Source organism: Grammomys surdaster, unplaced genomic scaffold, assembly GCF_004785775.1.
Source record: "Grammomys surdaster isolate TR1022 unplaced genomic scaffold, NIH_TR_1.0 215, whole genome shotgun sequence".
Lineage (NCBI taxonomy): Eukaryota > Metazoa > Chordata > Mammalia > Rodentia > Muridae > Grammomys > Grammomys surdaster.
In genome coordinates this window covers 4,990,394-5,013,239 of record NW_021604660.1, presented here as the reverse complement: position 1 = coordinate 5,013,239, position 22,846 = coordinate 4,990,394, and the positions used below count along the sequence as shown (strand labels likewise).

The 22,846-nt window shown below is 39.9% G+C and overlaps 1 protein-coding gene across 5 annotated transcripts in view; it reads right to left on the bottom strand.

Moving 5' to 3' along the window:
- Ros1 (ROS proto-oncogene 1, receptor tyrosine kinase) overlaps positions 1-20,740 on the bottom strand; it is a 108,078-nt gene extending 87,338 nt beyond the window's left edge. For 4 of the 5 annotated variants that reach the window (XM_028772596.1, XM_028772598.1, XM_028772597.1 and 1 more), the window contains exons 1-5: positions 20,340-20,715; positions 10,451-10,495; positions 6,677-6,736; positions 5,120-5,146; positions 955-1,015 (exon numbers count right to left, since the gene is read on the bottom strand). In XM_028772596.1, the coding sequence (XP_028628429.1) occupies positions 955-1,015; positions 5,120-5,146; positions 6,677-6,736; positions 10,451-10,495; positions 20,340-20,462 (316 nt within the window). In that variant the 5' untranslated portion in view covers positions 20,463-20,715. Of the gene's footprint in view, positions 1-954; positions 1,016-5,119; positions 5,147-6,676; positions 6,737-10,450; positions 10,496-20,339 lie in introns of all 5 variants that reach the window. The other variant, XM_028772599.1, reaches the window with a different exon arrangement.
- Between the last annotated feature and the right edge of the window lie 2,106 nt (positions 20,741-22,846).

The window sequence follows — 22,846 nt, the reverse complement described above, 5'->3', positions numbered from 1 at the left end:
ATACATATACATATACATATACATATACATATACATATACATATACATATATATATATGCTTCCCACCCATTCCAAATCCAGCCCTGAGAAGCGTAGATTCTATACACTCACAAATTCCTACTGCTTTTTCTGAGTTACACCCACATAGTAAGTTTTTTGAATAACTATTAGCTGAACAATGTACTTCACATTAAATAAATTATTCTGATACCTTCAGCTCATCAAAACAGCAGCCTTCCTTGGTATCAAGTCTGTCCAGGATATAGTGCCCTCATTAGGATAACAGGGCTTGGGGTGGGCATGTAGCTCATCAGTAGAGTGCTTGCCTAACATGCACAAGAATCTGCAATTTGACCCCAAGGACCCCATAAAACTGAGTACAGTGGCACATTATTCCCAGGAGAACAGAAGTAGAGGCAGGGAAATTAAGAATTCAAGGTCTCTCTTAGCTACATATTAAACCCAAGGCCATTTGGGCCCTGAGAACCTATCTTAAATGCATAGATGGATGAATAGATGGATAGATAGATAGATAGATAGATAGATAGATAGATAGATAGATAGACCCACTGATGTTGAAGACAAAGTACTGCCCTAAGTGTCAATCATGTTCCATATTTCCTGTATTTTATCTACAAGAGGTTACTGGCTCTTCATCAGCATGGCCTTAGAGTTTGAAATGACAGAACTTTTTCATATACAAATACTGGCAGAGACAGTTTTTGGTTTTTGAGACAGGATGCCGCTCTGCAGCCCAGGCTGACCTTAAACTTGCTGCAGTCATCCTACCTCAGCCTTCTGGCTAGCTCTACAGGTGAGAGCCATGCAAGTCTCATAGACAAATATTTTCTATGCTATTGAGATGCAGGAGTGTAGGTGTTTTGACAGGCGCTCCTTAGCCTTGCATGGGAATAAGTCCCAGGTGGCAGAGGTTATCAGCAGTGTTCTCTTACCCAACACTTCCTCTTCGTAGCTCCCCTCAGCATTGCTGCAGCCGACCTCACAGGACTCCCTCTGTGGAAGACACGGCATGGTTCAGTTCAGCCTTGGTGCCATTTTTGCTGATAAACTTCAACCAAAATCAGGAACCTAAATGCCTTCTCTAACTTTATAAGTAAGTGGAGGTGGCACACGCTTATATTCTTAGCTACTCGAAAAGTGTTGGGGAGCCTACACTGTATAAGAATCTGTCTCAAACCGAGAGAAAAAGAATGAGAAAGAACACACGCACTTAAGGTTCGCAGTAGTTCTGGCAGGTTTTAGTAATTTCCAAAATTGTGTCATCTTTGACAGTGTGATTTTAGAACATTGTCCTCTTTCCAAGAAGAAACCCTGAAGTGTGCCTTATATATTTTAATTTGTTTTGTTTCATTTTTGTGACTGTTGATGTATTGAATTCATTCTGTGGCCGTCATTCTATAGTTTGAGGAAAACAAAACAAAAACAAACAAAAAACTCTGAACTTAATAGTCCAATTTTATTATTGCTATCTTATTCAAAGTTTTTGATGATCTGAAAAACTAAAATTCCAGCTCGAGATAATGCATTTTTTTTCTATTTGTAGTATTTTTCCTATTATCCTTAGAATTAAAAATTGACACCAATTGTACAATACTCAACGTTTTAATGGTTATCTTCATACCAATGCTGACTTTTAAAGTCTCCAACAGCCTAATAACAATGGACACCTTATCTCATTAAAGCAAAAAAGCAGGGTACATATTTGAGGACTGAAACCCAAATTGCCTGCAACTTGGGATTTTTCACCCTTAGCTACAGAGAAAAGAAACCCATGAAGGGAAAGCACACATCGTAAAAATCCAGAGAGGCTGTGTTCAATCTTCCTTGTATTCTCTAGTTTATAATTGCAATACCAGGAACCACCTGCTGTCAGTCTCAGGATGATGGTAGGAACTACAGCACAATGCACCTGCCCTGGAAGAAGAGCTGTAACATGCAAATATTAACTTGAAGATGTTTGAACTATGCGCCGAAAGGAAGTAGGGCCTGATAAGCCTGGGTTTGCTTAGTTAAGGATTAATTCAAATACCATGCTTGGGGCTGGGGATTGTTTAACTTAAAGGTTCAGTTATTTGTCACATCCTCTTTGGAGATTTGAGTAAAGCTCATTTAGCACAACTACCCAATGTGGAGAAAGTACAAACCACCAGGCAACAGAAGCATTAAAAAAAAATGAGCACTTTTCTTCCAAAAAACAAGGGACTTTGTTTAAAAATGTATGTTAGTTGAAAATATAGGTCATCTAGGAAAAAAGAAAAGAAATTGTGATCCTATTTTTCCCATATATTTTTTTCCAGGGGAAACATAGAATAAAGTGTTCATGAATCTGAGACTTTAAACATTATCTCGAGTGGAAGCTCAACTGCCAGCAGTGCTACCCGACTCATGAAGGCAAAGCAACATCAGACTTTTTGATGAGTGCAGCCAGCATTTCCCAAGCCTAAGGTGCCTGGGCTGAACGTAGAGGTGGTTGTTTCGAAGGAGTTCACACTGCCCAGACCATGCTCAACCGTCTTAACTGTGTGACCCTTTAATTCAGTTCCTCATATTGTAGTGACCCAACCACCACCACAAAATTATTTGGTTGCTACTTCATAGCTGTAATTTTGCTACTGTAATGAGTCATAATATAAATATCTGATATGCAAGATATCTGATATGCCCCACAGGCTGAGAACACTGACTTTATACCCATCTACTCCAGGATACTGGGCTGCCAACACCCTTCTGCCCAAGGACCTCATCCAACTGCCATATTCCAGTCTATCCTCACTATCATTTTCCCATAGTAGTGAGACCATCTTTATTATCCCTTGGCTTCCCAGATTGGCTGATAGGCTGCCTGCACCTTTCCTAATTTTGATAGCACAAGGCAGAAACATCCCTCTAACTTCCATGTGAATTGCAACATTCTTTTCTAAAAGATCTTTCATTCACTCAAGAATATTTATTGAATCTCTTTTTTTGTTCCAAGTATTGTTCTCGACTATAAGAACATGGAAGTAAACAACATAGTTTCCTACCTTTGTGGAATTTACACTATCTTAGAAAGGGATATAAAATAAGTGAATGACAAGTTTAAAGCAAACACCTCAGATAATGAAAAAGGAATGTGGCTGAGCACGGTAATACTGGTCTGTGTCAGGGCAACAGGAGCAAGAAGCAAGAAGATCAAAGCCACAGGGTGTGGCTAGGAGACTTCCTTTAGTGTGATCAGCTGGAACAGGACAGAGGGGACTCTCAACTAAGACTTGAGCAAGTATAAGGAGCAGAGGTTATGATGGTGTTTGTGGGGTAGATAGGCCTCGAGATACAGTTGGAGAAGAGCTGAAGCCACGGTGTCTGGCACAGAAAATGTGGAGAAAGGGACTCAGGTTGCGTCAGACAGGGGACAGTGAGGCTGTCAAATGGCCATTAGAAGCTACAAAAAGGCTTCCAGAAATAAGGAAGTCTGCATTTACCCTCCATCAAAAGGTTAAGACGTTACCATAGATACACTTTACGTTTTAAATGATCGAGAACTTTGCAGCTCACGTGATATCGCCATTTTCTAGGTTCTCTTCTGCAAAGTCATCATTTCTACGCTTTACTTCCAAAGACTACATAATGCAAAGCTGGAAACATCCCTGATGAAAGTGTTTGATTCCCAAAAGGTATGGGTAACTGAATTAAAACTCTTGTGGAGGAAAAGAATCACATTATATAAGCATGGACCACCAGGAAGCACAATGATTGACATGAGAGACTCTCCTTTGTTTCCCTGACTGGCACCATCCTCCTAATGGCTGTCATTTAAGAGGAATGTTGCTTTAATCATATAATAGGGTTCTAAGGAAACTTGGTTTTTCCATCTCATTAGGGGAGATTCTCATCTGTTCACCTTTGGGACAAATTTCTCACTCTGTTTCATGTCAGTTAAACCCCAACTCTACCCCCAGCAGAGAAAGTTGCTGCCATACTGCATAGCCACTGACTATTCAGTGTTTAATAGCTTCACTTCCTGTTAAGAAGGACTATTTATGCCTTGATGTTTATTCATGGGTAATCATGCACATCCTGCTACAGGCAAGGTAACAAAGTTTCAGCTCTGGTTTCAAGGCATCTAAGTAGAGCATAACAATGCTTTTATTATTTTATTTATTTGTTTGTTTGTTTGTTTATTCACTAAGGTGGAAGCTCATGCCATGGCCTAAGGATATAGAACATAGGACAGTTTACAGGAGTCAATTCTCTCCTTTCACCATGTAGCTTCCTGGTATCAAACTCAGGCCATGAGATTTGACAGCAAGTTCCTATACTCACTGAGCCATCTTGCCTTCTCATTACCAGGTTTTAAAACTGAAAAATAATAGCACTTTTTCACAGATCAGCTGAGGAAAATGTGATTCAACATATTGGCAAAGGATTTTGACTAATGCAGGAATGGAATTAAAGGGTTCTCTTTGGGTTTTGGTTTTGTTTTTTTTTTCTGTTCTTTAGTTTTATTTTTGGATTGTATGATCCTCCTGCCTCTACCTTCTAAGTGTACATAATACACACTTGGCCTAACATGTCTCATTTAATGTGACGTAAATATGTATGGCAGAGCACTCTGTGTTTGGAGAAAGATGGCTCAGTGATTTAAAGAGTTTGTGGCAAAGCTGACAAGCTGATTTCCATCCAAGAACCCATATGGCAGAAGGGGAGAATGACCCCAGCCAATTGTCCTCTGATTGCCACACACGTGTATGAGCACATCCACCTACCCAACACAAACACAAAATAAATGATATATATGTATGCATGTGTACATATACATATATGTGTGTGTGTGCATGTGTGAATGTATATATACATATATGTACATATACATATATGAATTTGTATATATGCACATACATATTAATGAAAACTTACATATACATACAGATATAGAAAACAACAAGTGTCTGTGCCAAAACGGGATTAGACTCTCCCATTAGTCCCCTCCCATAGAAAGAAATAAACAAATAGATTTGTGACTGAAATTTTCTTCATCTTCCTTTAATAGCCTTTTGCAATCTAAGAATACAGACTTGGGTTTGAACATATTTTCTTTGCAAGTGATTGTGAACTCACCTCATAAATAGTGGCATATGTGTCATTCTGCATTGAAAAAAAAAAACAGAAAGAAAGAAAAGTTATGTAAGGTCCTGAAAGTCGCAGGTAACTTTAGTAAATCAGCTGTGCATTTCCTCCAACAGAATTTTTTCCAACAGTATTAATCAACAGAAAAACTAACAAATAGGACTTCACGTGGGCATGGCGGCACACGTGGGCATGGCGGCACATGCCTGTAATCCCAGCACTCGAGGCTGATGTAGGAGGGTCTCGAATTCAAGAGCATATGAAACCTTGCAGAGAGAGAGACAGAGAGATAGAGAGACAGAGAGAGAGAGAGAGACAGAGACAGAGAGACAGAGAGAGACAGAGAAAGAGACAGAAAGAGAGAGAGAAAGAGAGAGAGTCGGGCGGTGGTAGCACACGCCTTTAATCCCAGCCCTTGGGAGGCAGAGGCAGGCAGATTTCTGAGTTCGAGGCCAGCCTGGTCTACAGAGTGAGTTCCAGGACAGCCAGGGCTATACAGAGAAACCCTGTCTCGAAATAAACAAAAGAGAGAGAGAGAGAGAGAGAAGAGAGAGAGAGAGAGGAGAGAGAGAGAGAGAGAGAGAGAGAGAGAGAGAGAGAGAGAAGTATAGGTAAGACAGTGTGTCAATAGCTCAAAAAAATATGTTTGCATCACTAGGAATAATAAAGTGAGTTATCTACTAGAAAACTCTTAGCATACTGGAAGGCAGCTGCAGCCCAAGAGAAACAGACTGAATTGAAAGCCATCAATAGCTCTAGCTAACAAAGCCAGGGAGTTCTTCTGTCCTCATTGGCAGCTTCCTGAATGGTTGCCTGGAAACAAATGGTATCCCCACTCATGCACTCAGCAAGAGTTAGTGCCTGCTTTGTGTTCCACTCTGGTCAATGGAGGAGACATGGTCTAAAAATGGTGGAGTGCTTTCTACCCTGGAGGAACACACATAGTGGTATAAATTACATTAAACACGTAACTAGACAAATAATTACGTTGTGATTTGTAATGATATGTAAGATTAACTCAGACCATATGTCAAATGTTCCTTATTTTGCAAAATTGTATTCTGTAATTCACAAAGCCACAAGTGGGAACAGGCATAAAAACTTTTAGAGTTGAGGTCGGTAAGACAAGAAAAAATATGAAATTGTCTATGTAGAGAATTAGTTTATATTTTATAGAGACTCATGATGTTTGTTTCTCAGGCTGGGTTCAGATACCAAGATATTCTCCTTCTGCCTCTGGAGTGACTGGACCACAGGTCTGGATTGCCAAAACCAACTTTAATATCCTTTAAAAATGCCATGGCTATAATTTGGCTCAGTAACAGAAAAAGATATTAGGAGGCTGGGGTATGGTTCAGTTAGTAGATTGCTGGCTCAGGTTCAATCCCTAGTAGCCACATAGCTGATGTAGTGGTACATGACTGTAATCCCAGCACTCTGAAGGTAGATCAGAAAGTTAAGATCATTCTTAGCTACATATGAGTTTGAAGCCAGCCTGGGCTACACAAGACCCTGTCTTAAAAATATGTAACAAAAAGTAATACTTACACACTTTAACGCACACTTTTCCTGATCTACAGAGTTCCAAAACTGACATCCTTGGATGCACTACAAGAGATGAGACACAAGAGGGAATGAAGAAATGAGACTGTCCCTTGAAAGTGCGTAAGAATGAAAAGTACCACCTTGTATCTTAGAAATAGAACTCTACTAAAAAAGCTAAGACCCCTCAAGGATTTGAGTGGGACTTTAATCAGAGCTGTGTATCTGCAGACAGGCCGGAACACAGTGTGGCTTGTGGCAAGCTGGCAGGAAAGCAGAATGAAGTTAAGCCTTGGTCCAGATGAGGTCCCAAGAACATCTAATACCTTGTTCACTGGGTAGATGGCAGCAGGAAAAGTCCAGGGCGGCAAAACAACAAACATACCGTGAGTCTCCATCTGCACCCATTTAACCAGCAAGACTCAAAGCCAGGGGTTCCAACAAGGTAAACTGTCAAAACTACTAAGTAGACCGTTTTTAAATCTGTTTAATTATAGCTGTTTTTATGCCAAAGCTGCTCTCAAATGTCATCCTATGGCTGTCCTGGTCTCCTGGTGCTCATGTCTCCAGCTTTGTCTATGCCATGCCCTCTCTCCTTAGACACCTGTGCCTATGTTCCCTTACAGAGTCAGCATATGACACACCGGGTCCCTCACATCCACACATTCTCCCATTTGCATGTTGGTGTTGCCTAATCCAGGATCCCAGATACATTTTCTTTCTCTAAACTCTTCACCCTCATTCCATGAACAAGACATCCTCCAGTCCTGCTGACCCAAGTTCTCTCTGGCCTCTAGACTCACAGTCTCAGCTGTCTAATATGCCCTTCACCACTTGCCAAAAGCTCATGGAGCACCACTCTCACTTGCCTCTTGGAGGAGATCTTTCCAAAAACCAAATGTGGTCCTGGCATGGTGGCTTACAACTTTAATCCCAACACTGGGAGGCAGAGACAAGTGGATCATTATGACTTGGAAGCCATCCTGTTCTATAGAGCAAGTTCCAGGCCAGCCAGGGCTACATAGTTAAATCCTATTTTAAAAATAAAGCACCTGGCCATAACATTCCCTTAATTTTAATTCACCTTTCTCCACTGTCTTGTATATCAACACCAAATTGCCAAGCATGGTGTCCAGCATTCTCATTTCCTGGGCAAGTTACAGTTGACACACACTTCACTCTATCTGATTTATGCTTTCACCTTCTCTTCCTTCTATAATGCAGCTTCATTTTTATTATGTGTGTGTGCATGTGTATCACAGATGTGGATATCAGAGGATGGTTTGTGGGAGTCAATTCTCTCTTCCATGTGAGTTCAAGGTATCAAATTCAGGTCATAAGGCTTAGTGGCAAGTGCCTTTTACTGCAGATTCATCATCTTAACTGGCTGAATATAGTTTCTTAAATTATAAGTCATAGTCTCTCTTGAATGGGGAGTCATAAAAAATGGCAAGAGTGAAAGATTTCTAAATGTTCAAAATTAATTTAGAATCCTATATGTAATGAATCTAAGGTATTTCTAGAAGCACTCACCCATGTTGCATTGTATGTCTTCTCTATAGCCTCACTTCTAAGCACATACACATGAACACTTTACAACATGTGTGTTGACACATCACACAGCATCAGAGAATCCTTCCAAACACAACTCAGCTCAGATTCAGGACCTTTATAGTATGAATAGCACTAGTTTTTTCTTTCTTTTTTTCCAAGTTATTTATACAAAGTTTTCTGTTCTCATATAAACATAATGATTTAAGTTTTTAATAATTTTCTATCATCATTTCTGTTTGAATGAAAATGGCCCCATAGGCTTATATTCTTAAATACTTAGTCCCTGGTTGGTGGAACTGTTTGGGAAGGATTAGGAGGTATGGGTTTCTTGAAGGAGACTGGATTTCTCTGCCCTGTGATTGTTTCTCAAGATAGGAGCTCTCAGCTGTTGCTCCACACCATGCCTGCCTTCTGCTGTACTCCCCGCCATGATGGTCATGGACTCTAGCAGTCTGAACTGAAAGCCCCAAATATATTCTTTCTTCTATAAGTTGCCTTCATCATGGTTTCTTATCACAGCAGTAGAAAAATAAAACAATTATCCAACATGAAGTAGCAAATTAATATCTTTGGATTATATTGTTAGAATTCTTGATTTTAAAAGTTGATGTTTGGCCACTTGTGCAGTAGTGGTACTACATTGTGGAGGTAAATAATTCCTCTCTAATGGATTTAAGATCTCTCTAGAATAGTCTACAATTTTAAACTTGGTCAAAAACCGGTGGTAGGGGAGATGACAGGCCTTAAAAGGCAGTAGCTCTTAACCTGTGGGTCACAACCTCTTTGGGAGTCTAATGATTTTTTCATGCGGGTTTCATAGCTGATATCTTTCATATCAAAGATTTACATTATGATTCATAACAACATCAAAATTACAGTTATGAAGTAGCAATGAAATAATTTTATAGCCAGGTGTCACCACAACATGAGGAACTACATTAAAGAGGATCAGCATTAGAAAGAATAAATAGTTCTAATCCAATAATCACATAGATGTTTACACTAAATGAGTCCCAAAACCAAACCGAAAGTCATGGATCCAGAAAAGAGACTATGGATAAGTGGGGATTTATAGAGTTTGGACAGAGATGAGAAAAAGGAAGAGGAAATAATCAGATCTATTATATGCATGTATGTAATTATCAAAAAACAAACTTAATTTTTCTACATCTGGTCTTTGAATTTTGACTTGGGATTAGGAGAGAATCTCTAACCATTTCTGAAGTAGCCCACCATTTTATATTACATGTTTATACAAAGATGTATTTTAGCATTGACAATTGTAAAATTAAAATATCTTTCAATTCTGGAAAATGCTAAAGATGTCGTACATCTTATAGAATCAAATATTTGACTGAAGGGCAGGGGAAATGATCCAATGGTTGAGAGCATTTATTGCTCTTGCAGAAGATTTAGGTTCAGTTCCCAGTGCCTACCTACAGGTTTTTGTGAGTTAGTTCTTTCTTCCAACCATGATGGCCTTGGAAACTGGACTCAGCTGGTCAAATTAGTGATTGGCACCTTTCTTACTGAGCCGTCTCTAATTACGGTTTACATCATTCTCCCATATACACCGAGATCATGTGAGATATCCTTAGAGGAAAAGGGTCTCAAGTGGGAAAAAGTCTAAAAATCTTTCTCCTGGAAACTCTTCCTCTTTGAGACTGAAGGTCTTACCGGCAAGAGAGGCACTCTGATCCTCTTATCTATCTCATGATAACAACACTACTATGTTTTCTGTTCATGGTTTTGTGTATGTGTCTGAAAGGTTTCAAACACAAGCCTCGGTTGTACACTTCTTCACCTAGCCCAATGCCTTCCACATGCACGTGTTGAGTCAATAAGCATTTGTTGGATAAGTGAATCTACATGTAGAAAAGTAATAAAGCCACAAGACATAATTGCTGAAAGATACAAGAGCTGAATAGCCCAATCTTTTGTCATCAGCTGTCAAATGATAAAATATTAAGTCATTTATCCCAAGTCACCCAGCTGTGTAGGCAAAAATCATGAGTGTGTATTAGTTCTTCACTTTTTTCTACTTTAACACATTTCATTTTTAATGAATTCTATAACTCAGGCTTCTCAGTTTTTAATTGAACTTTTTTCACCAAAGATGAGTAAATGAGACTTTAGCAATTACTCTTATTGTAATAAAAGACCAATATTTCTTTTTTTTTAACCAACACAAACTGCAGATTCTTAACAATAGAAATGATTACTCACCGCCTCACTCAGATTATACGGTGTGCCACTGTCAAGCTGCCTGCCCTGCAATGAAGAAGGAGCAATAAACACAATCAACACCATCAATATCACCAGTACCCTACCAACGTACTATTATACCTTTTTAAACAATCTTCCTGGAATGGTGTTCTTCTCATTGTTTCCCAATGATAGAGTGACTTGCCAAGCATTTTCAAGTCATCTAATCTGGTGCAAATTACATATGTAGTACCTAGAAATCCTCCAGCACCTGCAAGGATGGGCATGAACGCCTGACTCTGAAAGGACAACAGGGTGTTGGGGAGAGTTAAATGAACCTGTGTGTTAGGTCTCCTGAATTAGAAAAAGAACTATTCTCAATTTCCTTCTTTTTTATTACCTAGTAACTATGGGTTACTGAGTAATTTGACAAATTTGGAATATCATATTTAATAAAACAAATTATCAGCCAGGCAGTGATGGTGCACGCCTTTAATCCCAGCACTTGGGAGGCAGAGCCAAGTTGATCTGAATTTGAGGCCAGCCTGGTCTACAAAGTAAGTTCCAGAACAGCCAGGGCTACACAGAGAAACCCTGGCTTGAAAAACAAACAAACAAGCAAACAAACAATCAAAGCAAACACAATTTCTCTCTTCATTTCGTGAAGAGAACTATTTGAAACTTTTAAGAAGGCATTTATGGGACTGGAGAGATACTGACTATTTTAGAAAACATGAGGTTCAATTCTGAGTACCTACATGGTAGCCACAACCACCTGTGACACCAGATCCTAGGAATCTGATGCCCTCTTCTGGCCTCTGCAGGCACTAGGCATCCACATGGTGCAAAGACAGAGACTGTCACTCAGGGGCCTGCCAGCTCTCTGGCCATTCTGCAGTGAGAGCCACCACAATGTGTGAGTATGTAGTGATCAGATGGGAAAGAAAGAGAAAGGGCAGCTTGACCATTGTGAAGACAGATGGAACTAGAGATTTGAGTGTAGAAAGGAGTGGCCAGCCCTACCACCTGGGGCCATGTTGAGGTCCCAGCCCCAGCTGCTGCTGAGGGCCATGTGTGAGTCTGTGGCTATGCAGCAATGAAGGTCGAAGGTCGGTTGTCAATGCCCTGGGCTCAAATTACCACTAGAGAACTTAGGAACTGATCCAGGTAGCTCCTGAGGACCACATGGCACTCAGAAGAGCAGGCCCTAAACTTTGCCTAGGCAGCACAGTAGTTCTGGCCCTGGTAGAGGAGGAGTGAGTGAGCCTTCCTAATCTTAATATCCTAATCCCCTGCCTCTACCTCTACAGTGCTAGGGTTATAACCATGAGCCACCATACACAGCTCCTAAATGTCTAATAGGACTTTGTTTCCCTGAACTTGTTCAAAGTGAAGTTTTGATTCCTATAGGATGATTAAACCCTGATAATATAAATTCAGATAGAAGATAACTGATTTGTAATTTATTATTTCCCCATCTCTTCAAAAACTATGTTACCTCATAGAGGCAAAAATAGAAGATACTGACTTGAGTTTGTGTCCATGTTAAAACATAGAAACAGGAGATTCCTGATGGCCACAAAGCCATAATGCAACACGCCTGCTTCCTAGTGTCGCCACTGGTAGAGGGGAACTTCAGCCAGCTGCACAGAATGGCAGTCAAGTGGCCTTGGGCAAGGATCCTTTGTGGTATTCTGAAGAAATGAATTCTGTCAGCTATTTCCCTACCTCCATTCATTCACTGTCCCCCTCATAATCATAAGAGCTCACATTTATAGAATCATTCCTACTTTCCAGGCACTTTTAGAGCCATTTTATGCTATATCTCAATAAGTTGTCTCAACAACCCTACAAAACATGGTCTATTACTAACCCTGTTTTATAGCTGAGGTTCAAAGAGGTTTGTTAAACTACTTGAGTTCCAATTTCGAGGGGCAGGCAAGCTATGTTCCTTATGAACACCTTAGGACCTCTTTCTCCAAATTTTGGATCTTTCAGATCTTCCTGCAAAGCTCCAGTTGCTCCAGTTGTCTACCTCCAACCCACAAACATGGTCCCACATCACAGACCCTCCTGACTGTTGCAACACTTACTCCTTGGCACAGCCTTCTCTACTCTGGCACCTGAGCTGGAACTAATCAAATTCTTAACTTCCTCCCTCACTAATGGAACTAAGTGGCCTGCTCTGCATTTAAACTCATTTTAACATATACTTGCTCCTTAGGAGAAATGCTTGACTTAGTATTTCTCATTCCACATATAAGAAGAATAATACCTGATATATGAGCCACTTATGGTGCTTCAGATCTATAATCCCAGCATTCAGGTGTCTAAGACAAGAGGATTGATTCAAATTCCAGGCCAGAGAGTGAGACTCTGACTCAAAACACACACACAACAACAACAACAACAACAACAACAACAACAACAACAACAACTATGGACTGGAGAAACAGTTCAAAAGTTAAGAGAGCACTGACTACTCTTCTGGAGAACCTGGTTTCAATTCCAAGCACCCACATGGCAACTCATCACTGTCTGTAACTCCAGCTCCAGAGTTCTGATACCTTCACACAGATACACATGCAGACAAAACACCAAGGCATACAAGATAAAAATAAATAATTAAAAAAGAATAACTTCTCCACAAAAAAGGAAAAAAAGAATTGAAAAAGATTAAACTCATAACATTCTGAGAAAATTCAATCAAATAATGTACTACTATAATACAATTTTTTATGTTTTTATATATTAATTAAAAAGTAAAGTTGATACATGACTCAGTGGTACAGCACTAGCTTGCCATATGCAAGGCTATAGGTTCAATCACAGCACTGCCAAATATAAACACATAGATTTAATTTTTTAAGAATTTCAGCCAAATAATGATAGTACACAGTTTCAGTTCTAGCACTCAGGAGGAAAAGGCAAGGGAATCTCTGAGTTTGAGCCCAGCCTGGTATACAGGATGAGTCCCAGGACAGCCAGAGCTATACAGAGAAATTCTGTCTCAAAAAACGTTTTTTTAATAAAAATTCCAATTCAGTGCAGGCTTTTAAGTATCTGTCCTCACCTAATGCAAGCTTGCTAGATGCAGCTTTCAAACAGACTCTTGATCTCAACAATAATCTCTTCATCTCTCCGTGTCTCACTGCTAGTCACAACCGAGGTGCTGGCACTACCAGGCACAACTCCCACAGGATGGGGCATGACAACACCATGATCTTCAACTTTATCATCAAAACTTTCCATGAGAGCCTACTCTATAGTGAATGCTGACCCCAGCTTACCCACACCTTTGTCAACCATGAGCATTTTTTCATAAATACTCATATCTTTACCAAGCTAATAGCAGAAATAATGTATTGGTTTTTCCTTTCCAGTTCTTTGCTTGACCTGAGGTTGACTATTGTCACATGCATTTTAGCAGTTTATAATTATTACATTTATTGGGTGGTTGTTTGAGCATGTCACAGGACAGATGTGACAGTCATAGAGAAACTTGTAAGAGTGGGTTCTCTCCTTCTACCATATGGGTCCTAGGGATTGAACCCAGGTCAGTAGGTTTGGCTCAAACATCTTTGCCCACTTAGCCATCTCACTAGTGCTAAAGTTCTTTTCTGCAGTTATTCATATTCCTCTTTTAAGTGCTTTTGTGTATATCCAATGTAAAAATAATCCAAAATTTTATTTATCACTTTCAAAATATTTTTCCACATTGGAACTTTCATTTTATCATTTTCTGTCTATTTTCCTAATAAACAGAATAATTGAAGTTTTAAATAGTTAAACTATTAGGAAGTCTGGTTTTGTTTTAAGCTTTTTTTTAAGATTTATTAATCTTACTGTGTAATATGAAAGTTTTTCCTGAATGCATGCATGTCTACCATGTGCATGCCTGTCTGATCACCTAAATCTAGAACTACAGATAATTGTGACCAACCATGGATTCATGGGAACTGAACACAAGTCCTTGCAAGAACAAATGCTCTTAACCTCAACCCACTTCTATAGCCCCATTGTAGGCTGTAGGATGTTGTTCTGATGTTTTGATCTGGAATCTGTGTGTGAACACTGAAGGTCCTCTTCCTCAATTGGTTCTTGATCAATCAATCAATAGAGATGTTGGTGGCCAATGAACTGGGCAGAATAGGCAGGACTTTCAGTTTTCCCACAGGCAGACTAGCCGGCACAGGAAAGGAAAAGGGTATTCACCATGCTTCAGAGGGACAAAGAACCATCACTCAAGTAAGATCTCGGGCAGAGTGGCCATCAGCTGCCTCTCTGACTGAACCTGGGGTAGCAGTCGGGATATTAGAAACATAATTAAGCTGAGAGCAGATTTTAGGGGCTGAACAAGGAGAAGGTAACTGAGCAATGGAACTGAGGGTGGAGTTCGAGGTGTTGAGCTGGGAGAGAAGGGTAGGATAGCCAAGAGAGGCTTAGAAGAGCCCAGCCATTGAACTAAAGCATGTCAAAGATAAGCGTGTGTGTGTGTGTGTGTGTGTGTGTGTGTGTGTGTGTATTTGATTGCTGGATCTGAGAGAACCTGGGCAGGGTTGGTATCTTGGTTTGCCAGGAGCTTAAAGCAGGGTAGCAAAAACAACATGCTACAGTAGGCTTTCCAAGGCATTCCTACTCACAGGTTTTCAACATTTTCCTTTCTAAATTTGTCTACTATTTTAATGAAACAAAGTAATGGGAGTTTTTGTTTGTTTGTTTGCTTCTTGCTTGCTTGCTTTGTTTTTAAATGTGTTTTGGTTCTTGACTACTTGTATTTTAATCATACCCTTTTTATAGCCCCTAGAAGTTATTTGCACCTGGTGGTAATGGAGGGGTTCTTTTTTCTATGTGCATGGTACACAACAGGGCATCTGGAGGATTGAGTTCTCAAGGTCATCCAACTACATAGGTAGTTCAAAACCCAGCCTATATGATACCCCATGTGAAAACAAAACAACAACAAAAAAATATGGATCTATATTAGTTTGTATCTTTATCTATAAAGCTAGATGTTGTAACATGCAGCTGTAATTCCAGAACTTGGGACACAGAGGCAGGGGAATCTTTGAGTTTGAGGACAGCCTGATCTGCAAAGCAAGGTCTAGGACATCCAGGGCAGAGAAAATCAGTTTCAATCTCTCTCTCCCCCTCACACACACACACATACACACACACATTTATATATATATATTTACTTAAAAGATTTTGTCTTAAAAGCAACAAAGAATGAGTTGTCAGACTTCTGATCCCTGTGTTAATGAGGTTGTATGCCTCAATGAGACAGGAAGATACATGTGTTTGTCCTCAAGCGTATTCTGGTGTGAACTGTGAGTTAGAAATTGATGACTGTGGATCCCATGGTGTCTGCATGGTGCCATGTGTCAGGATGCTTTTGTGACTGTGCACCTGAATTCCTTGGAGACTGTGTACCACTGTACATTCAACTTTGATGAATGTGCCCGTCAGCCATGTTACCATTGGAGGTCTATGTGTGGATGGAAGAAAGAACTACTACCATGACTCCACAGGGTGTGGATTCACAGAGGCACACTGTGAGACTTTGATGCCTCTTTGAGGGTCAAAACCTAGTCACAATGATGCTACATGTGAAAACATTGTTGACAGATATATTTGTCACTGCTGGTCTGGATATATAGGTACCCTGTGTGAGATTGACATAAATAAATGCATTAGTAACCCCTTCCAATTTTGGGGGAAATGTGCTGAACAATCTCTTTGGACACATGGTTGTCCTGCCTTCCTATTTTTACTACCCTGGAGCCTCAGGCTATGCTTGTATCTGTCAGCCTAGAGTACACACAGGAGCCTAGTAATAACTGTCCTCTGAGAGGCTCCATCCAGCAACTGACCAAAACAGATGCAGAAACCCACAGCCAAACATTAGACAGAGCTCTGGAAGTCTTGTGGAACAGTTGGAGGAAGAATTAAGGAAGCAGGGGGAGGGGGGCGGATAAGGACTCCAAAATAAGATCAGCAGAGTCAACTATCCTGGATATTTAGGGCTCCCAGAGACTAAACCATCAACCAAAGAACATACAAGGGCTGAAACTATTGCCCACACACACACATATGCAGCAGAAGTGCAGCTTGATCTTGATACAAGTTCTCCAACAACTGGAGTGGGCCTTATCCTAACTCTGTTACCTGCCTGTGGATCCTGCTTCCCTAAGTGGGCTGTCTTGTCTGGCTGCAGTTGGGGAGGAAGTCCTGCAGTGATTTGAGGTGTCAGGGTGGGTTGGTTTCCCTGGGAAGGGACCTCCACATTCTCAGAGGTGAAGGGAAGAGGGATAGAGGAAGGGTCTTAGGAGGTGGGACTGGGGGGAAAAGGAGCTGCAATCTGGATGTAAAGTGAATAAATAAATAAATAAATAAATAAATAAATAAATAAATAAATAAATAAAAGCAACAAAGAATGAGTTGTCAACTTTATCTTTACTCCTTATAGACATAGTTCCACATTTGGATTATTTTCCTTTTTACTGGCCAATCTATTTCTGCATGAAAACAAGCTATGCAAATTTCTAGTTGTTGCACAGAATTTGAGAACTAACCATTATCTTATTAAGATTTGTTTTCTATAATTTTAAATTATGTGTGGAGAGGGAAGTCTAGTGTACACTTGGATACAGGTGATCACGGACTAGAGGAATCAGATTTCCCTGGAGCTGGAGTAGTTGTGAGCCCTGAAACCTGGGTTTAGACTGAGTTAGACCCTGGCTTTAAACCTAGTTTAAGAAACAAACTTGAGGGCTCTACAAGGGCAGTACACATTCTTAACCATTAAGGAGAATTTCCTGCATGCACCCTAACCCAGTTACCTTGTTTTTGTTGTTTTTTAATGTTTTATGTTGACATACAAAAAAAAGGTACTGATTTTTTTTAAACATTAATTTTTTTTTTTTTTTTTGGTTTTTCGAGACAGGGTTTCTCTGTGTAGACCTGGCTATCCTGGAACTCACTCTGTAGACCAGGCTGGCCTCAAACTCAGAAATCTGCCTGCCTCTACCTCCCAAGTGCTGGGATTAAAGGCGTGCACCACCACTGCCCGGCTTAAACATTAAATTTTTAATTTTAATTTTTATTTTTTAAACATTAAAAATTTAAATATTAAAAATTGAGTTTTTTAAACAGAGCAGCCTCCTAAAGCTTGTGTTTTCTAATAGTCTTTTTGTCGGTTCCTGGTTGGTAAATTTTAAACTGCATCATTATTATTCTCTAACTCATCAAAGCTATGAGACTACAGTACATGAGTAACTTTTGACTGTCTAGTGATCAAACATTGACACGTCAGCATACTGCAATGCCCACGAGGGCACTGGTCACATCGTATTGACCCTGTTGAGTTTCCAGCTGCAGCCACTGCAGAATTGGGGTTATACAGATTTCCAGAGATTCTACTGAATCGAACTGGCACAGCTAAGTCCTGAACTTAGTCCTCAGTTGTTAACTCATTTTTAAAACTGAGAAAATTATGATAAAACTAAGCCTTTGATTTTCTGCTGTGGCCTGAGGAGCTACAGCAAAACGCAATTCTACAACTTATTTGACTATGAATCTTTGGGGGAAGGCTGTTTGTTTGTTTCATTGATTCTATTTTATAAGCCATCTCATAATGTTAATAGTCTTGAGAAGATTCACTATTTTTTTTCTGAAGCACATGGCATCTAGGATTCAAATATAAGGCCAGTAATATACTGAGCTCACACTCAGTCAATACAGAAATCCCCTCTGCTCGAGCACAGAGCCCAGGCTTTTCCCAGCAATTCTAACATTCTTTTCAGTGGTTGGCTTGTTGTCACTGTCTCTCTCACTCTGTATCCCAGTCTATCCTGGAGCTCACTTTGTAGCCCAGGCTAGCTTCAAACCTGTCCTGATTGTGCATCTGGCTCTGGGGTTATAGGCATGAATCACCATGCTTGACTTAATCCTAACATTCTTTTATTCAAGATCTTGATATCAAAGATGTTCTTCACAGCAAATGTCCACATTAAAAAGGATGGCAGGGAATACTGAGGCGACAGTATCTCATGCCTTACAGTGGCTATGTTCAGTTGTCCATCCACCTACTTCTGCCCCTCCCAAACCTGTGTGGGAGGCTCAGCTCAGAACACTTTATTACTTTGCTGGTCAAACCAGCAGACTGTGTCTCTTGCAATGGCCACCTCAGGGGCTGTGCCCTCCTCTGTAGGTGGTGAACGGAAGGCAGCTCAACAAAGGAACTGACTGTCTGTTCGGGATGCCAAACCCTGAGGGCATGGAGCCCACACAGAGAGAGCAGCAATAAGGAGAATGAGAAACAAAATGAAGACTGTAGTTTTGAAAAAATAATCAAAATCAGTGTCAAGAGTAAGGAAATGTACATCCTGCAGCGGTACGTGCTCTTAATAGAGCTCTCTAAATATGTTAAAGAGCTTATTTCCAAAGAACTTCAGGATCTAAAGGGAAATCCATAATATAAGGTGAAATGACATGATTGTATGTAAAATTATAAATATGTCTAAGCCAGCCAGAGTAGCTTGCTACTGTAATTCTAATCCTAGACAGGCTGGAGCATGAGGATTGCCAGGAGTTTGGGACCAACTTTGATTACAAAGTGAACCTCTGTCTCGAAAAAATTATATATACACACAACATACATATCAAGATATGTTTGAGAGAAGATATCAAGGGCTGACAGCGGAACTATCAGTCTTTATTCTTTCCTCTTTATCATATAAACATATGTGTGTAGACATATGTACATATTTTGCCACATATCCATTGACTTATCAGGAAGTGAATGAAGAGATTTATTTTAGGGCAGAAGACCATAGTCCCATCCAGCTCCTGTAGGCTAGACTGGCATGGCATTCCTGGCCCTCCTGCCTCGGCCTCTCTCACAATACCTAATTTCCATGCTTATATTTCTAAGTTTGAGGCGAAACTACAGAAAGCCAAAGCAAACCTGCCTGCATGCTAAGCAATGAGATTTTGGCTGAGACTTCTGCAACCTCTTTCTAAATTGCTACTATCTACAGTTTGCCTTGGCAAACATCGACTACTTTACTTAAATTAAAACGTATGTGTGTAACACCCTTTTCTAATCTGCTAGATAGCTCTACCTGGAATATGTTAGTTTAAGAATGAGGACAGTGTTAGACACTTTGATACTTTATAAGAAGGATACAAAATGACATACCTAATCTATCATGTTATTTAATCCTTAGATAGGAACAATGTATATCTTCCCGGTTACAGCTTTTGGCTTTTCAAGTTAATTTATAAATATAAAATATAAAAGCTAAAAATAAACATAATGGCTGTTTTAAGCACACTTAAGTCACTATTGAAGCAATGTCAGACAATACATACAAAAGGGACAACAATAAGAAATAAATGTTCATGTCAAAACTGATTAGTCAAAACTGATTAGTCAAATCTGATGAATTATTAGGAAGAAATAAAGAGACATAAATAATCCTGTCTTTTGACACAAAATGTGTATCTAGCCTCTGAACCTGCTTCCTAGTGAGCAATCCATCCATAATACAATCACTGGTAACTGGGAAATAGAAAGTTTAAAGTGTGCCAAAAGCCTATTTTATATTTTAAACAAATATTAATAATTTATAGTAAATTACTAAGTAGAATATTTTACAGTTTGTAAAATCTGATTCCATTTAAGGCCTCCCATACCCCTAAAAAAATCTAGAACTTGATAACAATTAGATAAAATATTCTTCCTTATATTTTGAAACTATATATTTTTCCTGCCTTCAGGGGGAAAGGGAGGGGACAATAAGCAGCTTTCTATGCAAACTTGTCATAAAAAAAAAAAGAGAACCTGTCAGTTACAAATGGGATTCGTGTTTTAATCTCTGCAAAGACAAAAGTCCGTGAAACTTACCAGGTTAGTTACACAGGACGTTAGGCAGCTGGTCAGAACTGTACCCTGCGCCACAGAAATCCATATGCACCCAAGGACCACAAAGTTCACAGGTTTCGGGGTGAGCCAGTGGATGTTCTTCATCACTCAGGAGGGATGGCTTCCTACACAGTTGGTGCCCTCATATCTCCATCTTGCTTTAAGAATTCTTTGGGCTTCATACTTCAGTTGCAAGTGTGAATAGTGGGTTTTCTGTTTTCTTGTGCAATGTTAGAATATCGTTCTCTCTTAACAGAATATTGAGGCCAGTTAGTTTAGACCTTTGGATCTTAGGTAGCCTGGAACATCACAGCAAGGCTATTTTATAGTTTAGCTTCCTTTTGCTCCCATAATGAAAGACCTTCCCTGGCTAAAGGTTAGATTATGGAAGAGCTCTCCACATGCAAAATAAACAGCAGGAACTTAGATTGCTTTCTAGCCAGCTGGACTACACAATCCTGACGCAGAACACTTAGGTCGCTCAGCCAGCCACCGCACTTCTTTGAGGTTGACTGAGCTATGCAGGAAATTGGGTTTTGACTGTGCATGCTTAGCAAACCGTATCTCATAACTACTTTAAAAACTGGAAGCTTTAATAGCAAGCAATGAGTTAGAGAGGAAAATAGGAATGCTTTGAAACCAAACACTGTTGTTTTTTTTGAAAGAGAAAAAGAAGCTGAAAACTACTAGACATGTTCTCTGAGGCCAAGTTCAAGACAAGGAAGTTTGTTAAAGAACTCTCAGAATTTTACTACATATTAACTAAAATACTGCCTTATCAGGTCTATTGAGACAGAAACCATAGAGAACGAAGATACTTACAAGTATAGCACCTTGTACATGGTCTATCACCCAGACAAAGTTCATGTGAAGCTACAACAAAGAATTTAAGATCTGCAAGCAAAAAATAAAATCTGCAAGTTACAGAATTCAGTCATTCTGGCTAGATCAACTCTGGTTTCTCTACACTATTCCCCAACCCCCAGACAGAATGTTTTATGCCTAGGTTAGCCTTCAAGTCCCTATGTAGTTGAGGATAACTTTGAATTTCTGCTCCTTCTGCCTCTTCCATAGTTTTTAAGATTTATGATACATGATAGATTAGATAGATAGATAGATAGATAGATAGATAGATAGATAGATAGATAGATAGATAGATAGATAGAGCTCTGCCTTCATGTACACCTACGTGTCAGAAGAGGGCACCAGATCCCATTAGCTGATGGTTATGAGCCACCATGTGGTTGCTGAGAATTGAACTGAAGACCTCTGGAAGAACAGGCAGTGCGCTTAACCTCTGAGTCATCTATTCTTGTCTTCCTCTTCCTCCTCTTCTTCCTCTTCCTCCTCTCCTTCCTCCTCTCCTTTCTCCTCTTCCTTCTCCTGCTGCTTCTTCTCCTCCTTTTCCTCCTCCTCCTCCTCCTCCTCCTCCTCCTCCTCCTCCTCCTCCTCAACCACCACCACCTTGCCTCTTCCTATGGAATGCTGAGATTACTGGTGTGAGTACTACCATATCCGGTTCTTGGTGTGCTGAGGATCAAACCCTGGGTCTCTAACATGCTGGGCTTGCACTTTACCAATTTGTGTCCCAGGTCCCAACTCTGAATTCTGTTGTTATTGTTCTTTGTTTCTTTGTTTGAGACAGGGCCTTACTATATAGCCCTGACTGATCTGGATCCCACAAGGTAGACAAGCTGACCTTAAACTCAGAGATATCCACTTGCCTTTTCCTCCCAAATGCTGGGATTAGAAGTGTGTACCACAATGACCAGTCTAACCTTGAATCTTTTTTCTTGGTTTTTCGAGACAGGATTTCTCCTTGGAGAACTTACTGTCCTAGAACTCACTTTGTAGACCAGCCAGGCCTTGAACTCAGAGATACACCTGCCTCTGCTTCCCAAGTGCTGGAATAATAAGTGCTATAATAATAAATAAGTGCTACCACACCCAGCTCCAACCTTGAATTTTTAATTCTCCTGCCTCCATATTTCAAGTGTGTGGTAGTGGTTTTATTATAATTGTTATCATTATTAATGTTATTATTATATTTAATATATATGTGCCACAGTGAGTGTGTAGTGGTCAGAGGACAATTGTGGGAATTGCTTCTCTCCTTCAATCACTCGGGTTCCAGGGGTTGAACTCAGGTCTTCAGACTTGACAGTAAGTACTTTTACTCACTGCGCCATCCCACCAACCCAGTAATGTTGTCTTTGACAACAATTTGAAATGGCAAATGAGCTGCCTTCTTGTCTTCAATCAACAATAGCAAATATCATTTAATCTTTAGCCAGGGACCCAGGTTCTCAGCAACACAGACATGAGGATTTGTCTGTAGTTGCATGTCTATTTGGTAAATGTTAACACTTACTGCAATAAAACAAGAATGAATGCTGACTAACCCCATACTTAACCACCCAAATTTTGTTTTCTTAATTATCTTTCCCTGCAGTAGCACTATGTCCAATTTTCTGAGGAACCACCAGACT